The sequence below is a fragment of the Glycine soja genome, chromosome 5 (assembly GCF_004193775.1).
Source record: "Glycine soja cultivar W05 chromosome 5, ASM419377v2, whole genome shotgun sequence".
Taxonomy (NCBI): Eukaryota; Viridiplantae; Streptophyta; class Magnoliopsida; order Fabales; family Fabaceae; genus Glycine; species Glycine soja.
In genome coordinates, this window is record NC_041006.1 from 14536441 (window position 1) to 14552795 (window position 16355).

At 40.2% G+C, this 16355-nt stretch overlaps 1 protein-coding gene across 1 annotated transcript in view; it reads left to right on the top strand.

The window, feature by feature from the left end:
- Positions 1-11925, top strand: part of LOC114411162 (uncharacterized mitochondrial protein AtMg00810-like) — a 48102-nt gene extending 36177 nt beyond the window's left edge. The window contains exon 2 of the mRNA XM_028374917.1: positions 11740-11925. Coding sequence (XP_028230718.1) covers positions 11740-11925 — 186 coding nt within the window. The remainder of the gene's footprint in view (positions 1-11739) is intronic.
- Positions 11926-16355: the final 4430 nt, after the last annotated feature.

Sequence of the window (16355 nt, forward strand, 5' to 3'; positions counted from 1 at the left end):
TGGTCAGGTATACATCTCTCAACCCATGGGGGAGACACATGAAGCACCCCGAGACCACAATCTAGTCGACTTCGAGCCTCACGTCGGATATGTCGCTGAGGGACAAGCGTTTTGCGGTGTACCCCTGCCAAACACTTTGGGGGTCCCTCAGTATCGCCAAAAACCACAACCCTTGCATTTTGTGGTAGGAATTGCTAAGGTGGAAAGGGAGAGATTTGATCATATAGAGGAGAGGTTGAGGGCTATTGAAGGAGGCAGAGATTATGCCTTTGCTAACATGGCAGAACTGTGCCTAGTGCCCAACGTCGTTATCCCTCTAATGTTAAAGGTGCTGGATTTTGATAAATACAAGGAGACTACTTGTCCCAAGAATCACCTAAAGATGTACAATAGGAAAATGGGGGCATACTCGAAAAATGAAAAATTGTTGATGCATTTCTTCCAGGAAAGTCTTACTAAGGCAGTCGTCACCTAGTATACTAATCTGGAACCTTCCCAAGTCCATTCTTGGAAGGACCTAATGGTTGCCTTCATTAGGCAGTATCAGTACAATTTTGATATGGCTCTGAATAGAATGCAACTACAAAACATATGTAAGAAAGAGCATGAATCGTTCAAAGAATACGCCCAAAAGTGGAGGGACCTGACAGCTCAAGTAGCACCCCCAGTGATGGAGAGGGAGATGATAACAATGACAGTAGACACGTTACCGCTGTTCTATTATGAGAAGATGGTGGGATACATGCCTTCAAGCTTCGCCGATTTAGTTTTCGCCGGCAAAAGGATAGAAGTGGGTATGAGAAGAGGCAAATTTGAATATCCTGCTTTGATGAATAGGATGACTGGGGCAAATGAAGAGAATAAGAAGGAGGGAGGAACTTATGTTGTGACTGCTGTTCCCACATTGTCAAATTTCCCACCAGCTCAACAATATCAATACTCAGCCAATATCAGCCCTTCTCATTACCCACCACCTTATTAGCCAAAAACACCCAATCATCCACAAAACCTGCCTGTTGCATATCCGATACCAAACACCACCCTTAACACAAACCAAAACACCAACCAGGGAAGGAATTTTCCAGAAAAGAAGCCTGTAGAATTCATCCCAATTCCAATGCCATATGTTGACTTACTCCCCTATCTACTCGATAATGTGATCGGAGTCGTATCCGAATCAAATAAACATTAAAATGCAGTATCCAAGAAATGATCCTAGGTCGTCTCCCAGCGAGCAATGATCAAACAAATGTTCATAACATATAATCATAAAACAGTAACGAAATGGGGAGAGGGGGGTTGGTTGTTTTTGTAATTTAAACAGCAAGCAAACTTGAATTAAAAACTAATAGAACTAAAACATGTTGTTTCCCCTTGATTCAAAAGTAAGCCTCTTATCCTAGGTTACGAGAATTTATCCCGAATTAGTTCAACCACTTAATCTAACCCAAAATTAATTTACTAAGCGAAAATTAACACAAGGCTGTCATTATGTGATTAAGCAACACATACACCAATTAATCCCTCTCACATGTCCATTAAGCATGAACGTTAATTAAGCACAAAGACAATTAATCAAACATTAAGCATGCATGGATTAATATCAGCAACAATACAGAATAATTGGTAAAGGGGAAAAACTGATTAGAATTTAATATTAAGAACAAAACCTCAAAGAGAGCTATGCTTAATCCTCAAGAGAAAACAACACTAAAGATTCAGCCTTCCATTAACAGCAGAAACGAAATGGAATTTGAAGTAGAAAACAAAACTGGAAATTGAAGCAGAAAATGAAAGTGGAAATTACTACGTGAACAGTAACCTCACATGAATAGTAATACGAACCAAAGCTGAAAATGAAAACCCTACGATACTCTCTGCCTGGCTACCTGAATAGTAACCTCGAACCACCTTAAAACCCTAGCAGCTGGGCTCACTAATGGTCACTAGGCCCCAAAGCTTACAAATCTGATTATCAGGCCCAATAAGGTCTGGTGGCCCAATTACAAATATATAGCCCGAAAATGAAATAAAATAAAACTGGACGACAAATAAAATTGTCTGCTCTCTTCAAGTCCAAGCCAGTTCAGCCCAATTCCGGATCCAAGTCCAATTGCTTATAATTCTCCTGAAATTAAATTAAAACATAGAATTAGTCAAGTAGGCCCAAATGATAAAACTGCATAATTAATTTGACAATTAATGCTAATCAGTAATTAAAATGGTGAAAGAAAGGGGTAAGAAATAGGAGAAAATAATGACACATCATAATGCAATGGCAGTCATAAGCCCAACAAAGATTTCTCAACCTCCGTTTCCTAGAGGATACAAACCCAACGTGACATGTGCTTATCATGGGGGAGTTCTGGGGCATTCCATTGAGCATTGCAGATCCTGAAACATAAGGTGCAAAGTCTGATTGATGCGGGCTGGCTGAGATTCGAGGAGGGGAATCACTCGTGAGGTATGATGTCGTCAAGCAATACTACGTATGATGCTTGAGGCAATTTGAAGGTTGTTGTTAGATGTCTCCAATGACTCATTAGGATTTTTAGATTTATGCCATTACTGTAAACAATAGTCATAATGCTAATAAAATGGAAAAATTTGATGTCCTTGTCTCTCATTCTCTCACAATTACATCTTTGCTTATTTAACTTTCACTAGAATGTGAATGTAAGCCGTTGGTTTGTTTGCTCAAGTGACCTATGCTCCTGAGTTGATCTCCAAGTCTTTTCAATCAGAAATTGTTCGTTCTCCCTGTTTGGTAAGGGTGCCGTAAACGACGAGTAAAGTAAAAAGTTAAAAAAAATGTTTGATTGATTGTGTTTCAAATAAAAAATAAGAAGTACAAACATTCGTGTGACCTCATTTTATCGTTCTTAAAAGTTGTCTTTTTGAGAGAAAAGTGAGTTATCAAGAACATGAGTCATTTGACTTAATCTGTCAATTGAAAATCCTTTAAATATTTCTCATCCTTGAAAATTTATTTTCAAGAACCGGCACAGTTTCTTTCATTTTTCCTTGCTACAAGGTCATGACAAAAGACAACAATAGATACCTCAGAGCCCTACACTGGGTAATGAGAGGCACCATGCTTGAGCCTCAAGTGAACCTAGGGGCAGATCAAAAGTTCTCACCCGGTAGGTCGAAAACCCGAAAGGGCGACCTAGGCAAAAATTAGGGTTAATAAAAGAAAAGTAAAAACAATTAGGAGCATGTTTATCAGAGGTTTGGTCCTAAAATCCACACTACTAAAAGTATCTAGTCAAGATTTGAAATGACACATGACCGTCTTTCAACATCCCAAATACTAATTTATCCCTTGCAACCCCCTTTGAGCCAAAGCATATTTTTTTTCTAAAAACAACACGAAAAACAACAAAAACAAAATAGAAACCCCAAGTAGGAACCACCGCTAAATCGACGAGAAGAGCAATGCAAACTACACATGCATGAACTTAGGCAACAATGAAAAGAAAAAGAAAATATAATCTGCCAAAGGCGAGTGAAGAAAATGAGAGACAAAAGATCCCTAAATTTTACAAGGAAGGCCCAAAAGTGCAATAAGGATTAATGTATAAGACAAAAGGAGTAGAGCCTAACCCAAAAGTTGAAATGAATAAAAGTACAAGCAACACTCTTGAGGTTTTTACTCAATATAACCCTTAAACACTCTTTGGGCCTCTCTAATTATTTCTTTCATAGCCCTCTTACCCCTGACCACGTTACAAGCCCAAATCTAATGTCCTATCTTTTGAGTTTAGGATGAGAGGCCCTCTCAAAGAGTCAACCTCTTGCTTTCTCATAAGGTTAAGCCCTTTGGTACTATTACCTATTGGCTTGGTTTCTAGGACTCAACGTCCTTTCCTTTATCTTTCATAGGACTCAAAGTCCACACTTTTATCTTTCATGGGGCTCAAAGTCCTTGCTTTTATCTTTCATCGGACTCAAAGTCCTCGCTTTTATCTTTCATAGGACTCAATGTCCTCGCTTTTATCTTTCACAGGACTCAAAGTCCTTGCCTTTATCTTTCATGGGACTCAAAGTCCTCTCCTTTATCTTTCATGGGACTCAAAGTCCTCACCTTTATCTTTCATGGGACTCAAAGTCCTCGCCTTTATGCTTTCATAGGACTCAAAGTCCTCTGCCTTTATCTTTCACAGGACTCAAAGTCCTCGCCTTTATCTTTCATAGGACTCAAAGTTCTCGCCTTTATCTTTCATGGGACTCAAACTCCTCTGCCTTTATGCTTTCATAGGACTCAAAGTCCTCGCTTTTATCTTTCACAGGACTCAAAGTCTTCGCCTTTATCATTCATAGGACTCAAAGTCCTCGCTTTTATCTTTCATAGGACTCAAAGTCCTCGCCTTTATCTTTCATGGGACTCAAAGTCCTCTGCCTTTATGCTTTCGTAGGACTTAAAGTCCTCTGTCATTTTCATTTCAAAGAGTTCAATGTCTTTAGTCATTTACACTTTCAAAAGACTACAATGTCTTCATTTACATTTCAAAGACTTCAATGTCTTCAATCATTTACGTTTTCAAAAGACTAGAATGTCTTCATTTACATTTCAAAGACTTCAATGTCTTCAATCATTTACGCTTTCAAAAGACTACAATGTCTTCATTTACATTTCAAAGACTTCAATGTCTTCAGTCATTTACACTTACGAAGACTTCAATGTCTTCTGGCTTTTACACTTTATAAGACTTCAATGTCTTTTGTCTTTCATAGGACTCAATGTCCTTGTCTTCGTGCTTCTTAGGACTCAACGTCCTCTATTTCTATGCTTTGAAAAAAAAATTCAAATGTCTTCTACTCTATAGGACTTCCATGTCCTCCCTTTTTATGTTTTATAGGATTTCAAATGTCCTTTTGTTTACAGATTTTTCTTCCTTGGTTTTCGCCAGTTGCCCAGTCGAATAGCAAGGTCACTCGAACAAAATTAGTGTCCTTATCTTTACTTCACTTTTTATTTCCAATAAAAGATAAGTAAAGAGGGGCAACTATCATACCCTAATTTCGTTTGGGGACTATCGTTCGTTGATCTTTTGATCCTTGCTAGTCGACTTACGATGTTGAACGCCAGTTACAGTGCAAAATAGGATCATTTAGTGTTTTGATCAAGAATGCGAAAAATACCAAAAAAAGGGGGCAATAGGGTCTTTTCCTTGGTTTTCCTGGACCCTAGCTCGCCCAGGCTAGCCTAGGCCACCAAAATAACTTCATGGTGAAGAAACCAACTCGCCTGGGTGAGCTCTAGCTCGTCTGGGCGAGCTCATTGCTTCAACACTAAGTTTCAGCTCGCCTGGGCGAGCTGCAACTGCCCCAAAGTGACCCTTTGCCTATAAATAGGCGTCCTAAGGGTGTTTTAAAGGGTTCCAAGGTTCAGAAGGTGAGGGAATTGAGAGAAGAAAGAAAGAAAATGAAGAAAGAATAGGAAACAAAGTCGAGGTGCTACCGAATCGCGATCGTGATTATTCCCTACGTCGTTTTCATGTTCTGTGTTCTTTGTGCGACCATCGGTTAGTTTTATTTTTGAGGATTGAATGTGATTTATGTACCCTTAGGGGTCCCCCTTGTTATTATGTGTACATTCATCTTCTCCATCTATCATCGACGATCTCATTTTTCTTTGTAAAGTTCGATCTTAACCGATCACTAGTGTTGTAAAGTTGTCTTAAAAGTGATTGAAAGTTAATAAACAAAACCAAGATAAAACCAACTCATAACTAACTTCTTTTTATCAAAATGTCACTTGAAATCGTTCAAGGTCCAATGCCTTAACGATCCTCTTTTGTTCTTATTAAAGAAGAATCTTTCAAAAGCATAAAAAAAAATTTGACACACAAACTTTCTCACTGTAAAGAACTACGTAGGTCTGAATTCCTCATCGCACCTGAGGATACGTAGGAGCAAGGGCAACACCCTTGTCAACCCCCAAAAAATAAAAATATAAAAGGGAAAATAAATAATATTGAAGTCATGTTACGCACACTCGATTAAAGAATGTCGTCCCTTGTGACGGACGCGTGGGGTGCTAATACTTTTCTTATGCGTAAACAACTCCCGAACCCTTATTTTCAAAATTCGCAAACCTTTTTTTGGGTTTTCTAATTTTTTTTTTGAATAAACGTTGGTGGTGACTCTACGCGTTTTCTTTATGAGAAGACGCACTTTATCTTTTTGCCTCGTCCTCCTGTCGAATGGTAGGTTGCGACACTAATTAAAAGTTTAATATGACATGTGCGACAATCTCAATTTCAAAATTAATAATTGGGCTGAGTGAAATTTCAGAATTCAGCTGGGACGTTAATGTATATAAAAATTTTAATTTTTTATTAACAAAAGACATTCAAAGACGGTTTTCTGAAAAATTAAAATATATTGAGGATTCTAAGACGGTTTTTGGAGAAGACCATCTTAGAATCCTCAATATATATATATTTTTTTAAAAAAATACATTTTAAGATGGTTATCTGGAAAATCATCTTAGAAAGTGTATCCTTCTAAGATGATTTTTAACGAAGAATCATCTTAGAAAAGTACTCTTCTAAGACAGTTTTTAGCTAGGAACCGTCTTAGAATGATATCTTTTTCTAAGACGGTTCTCTATGGAACCGTCGTAGAAAGTCTGTGTGGCGTCCCCAAAATAATGACTGGTTTAAAAGTAATGATTTAATTAACAAAAACCATGGTAAATTTTTTTTTCTTCTTTTTCTTTTTCATTTCTTTCTCTCTTCACAATAATTAGGTTCAGAAGGAAAATCCTCACTATAGAGTCCTGAATGGCCAGTTCACAACTCTATTCGGAGTCATTTCTTTCTTACCACTCGTAATCTTTAAACTATTTTGTTGTTTCAAAGGAAGAGTATATCAGCCATTACTTTAGGTCGTCACGTGAAAATAATAAAACGAAATACGGTCGGTAAACTTTTTTGTAAATAAAGTTTGCTAATGCTTTCTTTTCAAATAACAAGGTTAAACGTAAGTACATTCATCATTTAAAGCTGTCCAAAATATGGGAGTTTTACAAAATACTTAGTGTCATCCAAAGCAAAAGTATCCCCTGTAGTAGCTTCAGCCACATGTGTACAATCATCAAATTCCTATACAATAGGTCTACCCATACAAAACAAAAGAGTAAACCCAACAGTTAGTCCTAGATACACCTACCCTCAAAAAGTATATAAAACTAGTCCAATGAGCTGTCTACTATGATGAAGAGCCTCCACTAATCGCCATCTCTCCAGGGCCACTATCCTCCGTAGAGTCTGCCTCAGATGCCGACATGACATCCTCGGGAGAATCCACCTCAGGGAGTGGGTCCTCATCACCCTCTAGAAAGTCAAGAGCATCCACAGCAGGCTCGGGAGGTAGTTCCTCAGGGTCCTCCTCAGGGTCTTCCTCTGATGACGTCACCTCAATCACGTGGACTGGCTCCACTAGACGGTATGGTGTAGGCGTGGGTAGTATCCACTCCACAGTGCGCTGAAGCGTGTGCGCGGGTTCATCTGGATGCACCAATGAAGTAGCCGTAAATCGAATCGTGCCCCGAAATCGGCACCTCGTATTGCCTTCGAGGGTCTCCCAAGCTCCCTCTAGGCACTCCATCTCCACTCGATCATGGATTAACTGTGCTGCCATCACGATCTACAAGAAAGAAAAGAAAGGGGTAGACTCTTTCACGAAAATCTAATTGCGTCGCAACACAATGCGTCTCATAACCATTACATGCAAGTAAAAGGGGTATCTTTAGGCTTTTCATCTCTGGTAATCGATTACATAGCCTTGGTAATCGATTACCAGAGGCCACACTTGAATCACACAGCTTCAGGACATGAAAACCTGAAAAAGGCACTGTGTAATCGATTACCCATACCTGGTAATCGATTACCAGTGACCCATTCCTCTGTGTAATCGATTACACAGATTGGTAATCGATTACCAGAGGCCTCCACAATCTTCCAGTTCCCTTTTTAAGCCTGGTAATCGATTACACCCCTTGGTAATCGATTACCAGAAGCTCTCCTAGCTTCCTAACCTCGTTTTCAAGCCTGGTAATCGATTACACCCCTTGGTAATCGATTACCAGAGACCATCTTAGCCTCCTATCTTTATTTTTAAGCCTTGTAATCGATTACCCACCCTTGGTAATCGATTACCAGAGGCCATATCCCATATATCAATCAAGTTTCACAGCTGGCCAGCCACCACACAAGCCTCCTTGCTTTGTGGTCTTTGTTCCTTTTATCTGTTGACTGCCAGGAGCTCGCCTGTTTAGGTACATCACAGGTTCTCACTGACTGACTATGCCTGGGTTGGGTCGGGATTGGTCAAGCTTGGTTGTGGGCAATAGCACCCCACCTGACATCCCCAAGGTCTCCTGACCCCCGCGACATATCTCCAGGTACCACTCTGTGGTCAACAAATAAAAGCAGGAAGTCTCACCCTTCTACACTTCCTCATTTCAAGCTTGTAGGATTATGGGGTACCCATCACATGTGGTACTAGGTGGCGGTCGGGCGATGGTACAAAACGATTCTCCACATCCACAAATCACGTATAACCCACCATCCCCTGTTGCCCACCTCCAACTGAGCTCACGTACTCCCACGTAGCCCTTATCCTCGTTCCTCTCAACGCCAGGTCCCCATCAATCCTCTCAAGCTTCCACAACATCCAGGTAATTCCACATCCAATCATCATGGACCAACAAAACCAAGCAAAATAGGGCAAAAGCAGAAACTCTGCCCAAAACACAACTCATAATCGCAGCTTTTCACATACAAATACCCCAGTAACATTTTCTTCGTTCTAATTCGTTAACCGTTGGATCAACTCGAAAATTTTACTGGAAGTCTCTAGTACATAAGTCTACATTTTGACCATTGGGATCTACTTGAAAACATCCAGAACTGATTCTGTACTACTCTTTCCACAACCAGCAAATACATAGCATTTTTCTGCACTTATACAAAATTCTGCTGCACATTTCAACAGCAAAATTCTGCATAAAGTGCAGATTTCAAAATCACACTTTCCCTCATCCAATTTTGCCCAAATCGAATCCTACAAGTCCCAAATTGTGTATCAATCATGTCTAAACCAAGGAGAAGCTTCAAACCACAGCAACACAAAATCTAGGTATCCAAAACCCCTCAATTTAATGGATTTTCAAGGTTTGAGAAGTGAAATTTAGAATGGGGTAAATTTGGAGCAAACTCTCACTTCACACAAGTCTATATCATCAATTTAAACTTGCTCAAACTAGATTTACACCTAAAATCCCACCGAATCAAAATTTGACTCCTCAACACCCAATTTTACCCTAGAAATGGCTCTTTGTTCACTTTGGTCATTTGTTTTTCTCTCTTGTACAGCCCAAGCTTTCTCATAAGTCCTAAATGACATTTCAAGCTAGGATTAACTCACTTTAACCTCCAAATGCCACTAAATCCAGATTTGGCCTTCCAACTCTCAAAACCTCACTCTTTTTCCACTCATAACACCATATTCTCACTTTCTAACCCTAGGTTAACTCTACCCTTCATCTCTAACAGTTTTCCATAAGCAATTTCAGCACATAAACATCACAAGCATCATCATAAAAACCCTAAAACTGAATGGGTAAGCTTAACTCATCCAAACATGGCAAGTTCAACATGCTTTCAACAAATTTCTTCACAAATAACTATCATGAAGCAGAAACCTAGCAAAACTACCCATCATATCTCCCAAAACCCAATACCCACGGAAATCAAGTGAGAAAGAAGTCTACCTAAACCTGAAATTTCGAGGTCCCACACGTAGAGATGCGCTTCACGACTCCGAAAATGCCTTCCTCTCACGATTTGGAGCAGAAATGATGGCCAAAGGTTGGAGCTTTGTTGGAGCTTCAATGGAGAATGAAGAAGAAAGAGAAAGCAACATGAGGGAGAGGGAGAGAGCTTCTGAATTTTGGGGCTGAGTGAGGAGAGAGAGAGTTGCTTTTTAGTTTAAAAAGGCTTTTTCCTCTTTTCTTATTATTTTATTATAAACTATGCCACATGTCTCCATTTGAGTGGAGCAAAAGGCCCACTTTTCTCTTGATGTGACTCATGCTCAGCCACATGAAGAGAAAAATCTGACCTTTTGAAATGCCAAAGTCCTGCCTCGGTTTGCATGCCGTTTCTCTGGTTCCAGTCCCTCGCGTTTCTCTGCGCCCGTCGGGGCCAGTTTTCGAAAGTAGGCAATATATATATCAAAACGCTCAGAATGAAACCCCGAGCGTGGTTCAGAGGTTGGTTTTGTTAAATTCTAAGTCGCACGCAAAATGATGATTTTTAGACTAATTAATTAAGAATTAACCTATAACCTTCCAGTTATGGATTTCTCTTCCTTAATTAGCCTAACCCGCGTATCTTGCCCCCACTATTCCTACTTCTACTAGGAACATATATGCATATACACTGAATAATACTTATATATATATAGATATAATCATTCAAAATGCACCGTTTACAAAAATTCCGGGTAGAATTTTGCAGGATGTCACAGTCTGCACTTTCTACGATGTTGATTACAATGTCGGTTAATAACTGACGTAGAATGCACAAATTAATCAACATAGAAAGTATTTTTCGTAGTAGTGTAGAGTTCTCTCCTTCCTCATTATCTTATCTTTTTTCCCTTTCCTTCCTCCTCTCATGGAATCCCTTTAAGCTAAGCCTTGATGTAACACCCCAAAAGTTTCAACTAAATAAGTAAGTATGCGAGTAATTTGATTAGGATTTATTGAGGATTTGTTTTTGTTTAAATAAGAAAAAGTGTGAGTAATTACATATAGTTAGTGATTAATTGAGGAAATAATAAAAATAAAGGAAATTAAATAAAATTAGTTTTTCTTAATAATGGTTAAGTAGAAAATTTTTCAAAATCAAGCATATAAAATTCTCTGCAATTAAATTCCTATATTGGTTGCATGTAATTAAATTCTTTGTGGTCAATTGTCAGTAGTATTTTATTTAAGTGTATTATTTTATCTAATTATTTAATTTGTAGTGTTTTTCTAATTAAATGTTGGTTGTGTAGTCTGTACTTGTTTAAATTCTAACATTTTCCTATTAATTTAGTTCTTGTAAAGTTATGCCTTTAAATAATTTCTTTACATATGAAATTTTAATTGATTGACTAGCATAGATTTTACTATATAAGTTTTATAAATTTTAATTGCATCGCTTTATAATTACACAATGTAAAATTACATTGTGTTAACTAAACTCAGTGTACCTAATACCCCTATTCCCCATTAAACCAGCACCCAACAACTTGCATTCTAATATCTCAACACATCACACATCAGCTAACCCATAGCCACACCCCAAAACGACTAGTACATACAAACTTGGTCAGGATGCAACCTCATTGGTTGATCCCTAGAACACAACAATGTGTGCATCTAGCCTCAGACGAAAGTGCAGAAGCAACAAGAGAAAAGCTTAGGAATAAAGCAAAAAAGAAGAGAACTCAAGATCATATCCCACTTTCAACCTTTGATAGAAGCAAAGTGGATCCTTTTATGAAAATCCAACCTCCACAATTCAAGTGGGAGAAGAAGATCAATATCTTGATGCCCCCTTCTACTAGTGAATATAGCTAATCTGATTCTAACACCTATTAAGTTCTCCATGATAAGTGGCATTCTTGCACATATGTGGATTTAATCAAGCTATTTCATATCCATTGGGTCTACAGATCAGTAGAACCATTGATATTAAGATTGTACCTAATCGCTGCTATACAAGGTTCCCTGTCAAAGATGAAGGAAGAAGAAAGGCTTCAACATTTACTATAGCGAAGAGATGCTCAACAAACATCAAAAGGGTTAAGTTGTCAACTACCCCAGAAACTAGTACTTACTATTCTGTGGGAAGAAGTTAGTGAAGAAACCAAACATTTTTTTTGTTGAACTTTCTTGAATCAAATTGTTTGGCATGACACCTGTCATACCCTAATTTCGTCCGGGGACCTTTGCTTGATAACATGCAACTTTTGTTTGGTCCTGGTGAGGTGCTTGGCACCCATCATTAGGCAATTTGTGAAATTCCGGGACATGCCGGAAAACAAAAGAAAATATTGATGCACAATCCGTAAGGTTCCGTGACACACCGGAAATCAAATGGAAGCATCGTTGCACAATTAGTGAGGTTCCGTAACATTTCGTAAGTCAAAAAGGGGATGATTATGTAATCCACAAGGTTCCGTAACATTACGGAAAGAAAACAAGTATCGTTACGAAATTCGTAAGTTACCGTAACTTTACGAAAAAAGAATCACCAAAAAAAGGCAGGGGGGTGTACTTAGTAGAAATGGGTGTGCAAATAGCAACCAGACCCACTTGGGCCCTCCAGAAGATTCCTCCCGAAGGCTGTTGCTTCTGGAGGAAGCAACCCTGCTCGCCTGGGCGAGCTGGGTGGCAAGCTTCTCCCCCAATTTTCTATAAATAGGGGGAGAAGTGAAGTGGAAAAGGGTTCAGCCCCTTAGGCACTTCTCTCTATGTGTGGCTGGTTTCACACCTTTTTCTCCAACAAGGTAGGCTCGTCTATCCGCTACGAGGTCACCGCTCGTGCGTCGAAAAAGGAAAGGCGAATTGGGACCAACTCTTGGCTAGTATGGAGGGGCGTCTGTTAATTGGTTCCCTCGCTAGAAGGAAGGAAGAATCAGGATTCTATCTTCATGCGAAGGATGTCCAAATGTTCCCTTGATGGGAACAAGGGGTTGTATTAATTATAATCCCGTCCTCGCCATAAGACAGCTTGGCTACCCCATGAGAGGAGTGCCATCAGACGAAAGCATCACGCCTTTCATCGCACGGGGTTTCAGTGACCACAACGCGAGGGTACTCCAAGGAGTTTGCAAGGCATGGGATGCAGCGTGAAGAAAGGACAGAGAGCTTAGGGGAAGCAGTAATGGGATCATCGGCGGCTATCATAAGTGGCTGAGAGTCCGAACACAAGGATTGGATTGGCTCCCAAATCTAAAGACTGTGAGAGACGATGAGGTTAAAGCTTCGGAAGAAAGTGATGAGGTACCAGCCCTAAAGGCAGAGCTTGAAAGAGCCCGGGTAGTCGAAGAGAAGTTCAAATCCATAGCCATCAAAGTCTTAAAAGAGTATGATGAACTAAGGGACGTCAATATGGCCACCGCTGAAGCCTTGGAACGAGAAACCAAGAAGGCCCGAAAGGAAGAACACGACCAAAGCAAAGTTTTGAGGGGCTTTATAGGGCAGCAATAGTGAGCTCAAGCTCCGAAAAAGTGAAAGGAATCATCATGGGTGAAAGGCAAGATCTTGAAGGACGAGCTAAAAGCTTGCCTTAGGTCGAAAAGAAATTTGCCCCAATAGTTAAGCGAGACTGAAGGTAATATGTGGGCCATCATCGATGAGTGCAAAGAGAAGCTAAATCTAGCAGCGACTCACGAGCAAAGGCTAGAGGATGAGTACGCCAAGATATCAGCAGAAAGGGAAGCAAGGGAAAGGGTAATTGATTCATTGCACCAAGAGGCAACAATATGGATGGACCGATTTGCTCTTACTTTGAACAGGAGTCAAGAACTTCCCCGATTGCTAGCCAAGGCCAAAGCAATGGCGGACACCTACTCCGCCCCCGAGGAGATCCACGGACTTCTCAGCTATTGTCAGCATATGATAGACTTAATGGACCATATGATTAGAAACTACTAGGAAGTTTGTATTGTCGCTCAGATCTTGACTAGTTATAACTTTTTGAATAAAATGAGTTTATCCCACGTTTTTACTCCAAAAATCAGTGCGAATCAAGTCACTCCCGCATTTTATCTCTAGCATGCATTGTATGTTGGTCTCGTCCTTTGTCACGGGAAGCCGGAAGGTCCATATCACCTTCTTAATTGTACACATGGGGCATTGCGCCCCCAAATGCGCAAGTAAGAAGAGATAATTTTTCGGGCTCTCGTGTCCGTAAAATGCATTCATATCATGCATTGCATAAGCATCTCTTCATAACATCATAAGGAACATATCGTTCCTGCATTTGTCCGTTATCATATTCCAGCCTCACATTTTGCATGAGTCATGGCATCATCATGCATATGCGTTCAACAAACTTTTTGATCTACAAAATTGCATACCATTTGTTTTCATGTTTGCTCATCCTTGCGTTTTCCTCTACAAAAAAAAAAAAAAAAACACAAAAGGGGAAGCGTGAAACTTCACACTACATTCTTAATTGCATGTGTTAGGCACCATGAGCCAACCATGTCGGGATCATAAACCCATTTCTAAAAAAGAAACACACAACAACAAAACAAAATAATTGAACATGGTACCTAATGCATGGTTAACTAGGAAATGGTGTTTCTTCGGGCATCTCAATTTCATAATTACATTTTCCATGCATAGCTTAAAGTATGCCCGAGTCATTCATCCCTATGAGACGTTGTTGAAGTATTGGCGATCAGAATTGCCATTCCTTGGATTATAGGGTTGAACCAAGCTCATGCTTTTACAAAAATGTTCATCAAGTCAAGTTGAAATATGGAAGTAACCGTCCTGCAAAATTGGGGCAAAAGATGAATCGAGTCACATCACTGCTTCGTCTACTGCCAAACATATTTTGGATTGTTGATGTCCTTGTTACTTCGAGTTTCACCTTGACAAAGATGTCATGGACCATGTTGAAAATCTAAATTGATTCAACCCCATATCCTGCGTAAAAATTCGCAATACTTCAACTGTACATCATTCGCATACATCCATGCTTTTCATTGGTTGCATTGCTCATTGCATTCTTTCCTTGAAAAATAAAATAAAATAAAATAAAATGAACTTAATCATTGTTATCAAAAAGAGAAGGACACGCTTTACGGCGCCCTTACCGAACTCGTGCTAGAGTTAGAGTAATGGGTGAAGCAGAGGAGGTGCAAGAGAAGATGAAGGCCGACATGGAGGCCATGAAAGAGCAAATGGCCACAATGATGGAGGCCATGATGAGCATGAAGAAGATAATGGAAGCCAATGTGGTTATAGTTGCCGCTACTAGCGCTGTCGCTAAAGTGAACCCGATGCTCCCATCTGGCCTCAAGCAAATGAATCATCCAACCTCAAATATGGTAGGCAAAGATTTGGGAAGTACGGATGACCCCATGATGTGCAAATTCAAAACAAGCACGCCTTCCCGCCATATGGCTTGCCTCCCAAACTATACACCACCCAATGTGGCGTACATTCCCAATGGGGATGTCAATAACTCCACTCCCATACTCATTAAGAGCCAACAACCTCAATCTGATCATGCACATGTCTCTCGACCCATGGAGGAGACACATGAAATTCCCCACCACAATCTAGCCGACTTCGAGCCTTGCCTCGGATATGCCACTGAAGAGCAAGCTGTTGGTGGTATACCCCTGCAAAACACTTTGGAGGGCCCTCAGTGTCACCCACAACCACAACCCTCACATTCCACAGCGGTTAAAAACCCTCATGCTATGGCAGAAATGGGAAAGAGGAAAGGCTCAGGGCCATTGAAGGAGGTAAAGATTATGCCTTTCCTAACCTAGAAGAGTTGTTCCTAGTACCCAATATCATCACCCCTCCCAAGTTCAAGGTGCTGGACTTTGACAAGTACAAGGGGACTACTTGCCCCAAGAACCATCCAAAGATGTATTGTCGGAAGATAAGGGCATACGCAAAGATGAGGAACTGCTAATACATTTCTTCCAAGAAAGTCTTACTGGGGTAGCTGTTACCTGGTACACTAACTTGGAACCTTCCCGAGTCCATACTTGGAAGGACCTAATGGTTTCCTTCGTTAGGCAGTATCAGTACTATTCTGATATGGTTCCGGATAGGATGCAACTACAGAACATGTGCAAAAAGGGAGACGATAATCGTGATGGTAGACACATTATCGGTACTCTACTATGAAAAGATGGTGGGCTACGCACCCTCAAAGCTTTGCAGATTTGGTCTTCGCCAGTGAAAGGATCAATGTGGGTCCGAAAAGAGGCAAATTTGATCATCCTACTAGGACGACTGAGAAAACTGGGGCAAATGAAGAGGGTGAGAAAGAGGGAGAAACCCATTCTGTGATTGCCATTCCTATATGGCCAAGTTTCCCACCAACCCAACAATGTCATTACTCAGCCAAGAACAAACCTCCTCCTTACCCACCACCCAGTTATCCACAAAGGCCATCCCTAAATCAACCACAAAGCATGTCTACCGCACTTCCAATGACGAAGACCACCTTTAGCACAAACCAAAAAACACCAACAAAAAGGAATTTTGCAGCAAAAAGCCTGTAGGGTTCACCCCAAATTCCGTTGTCATA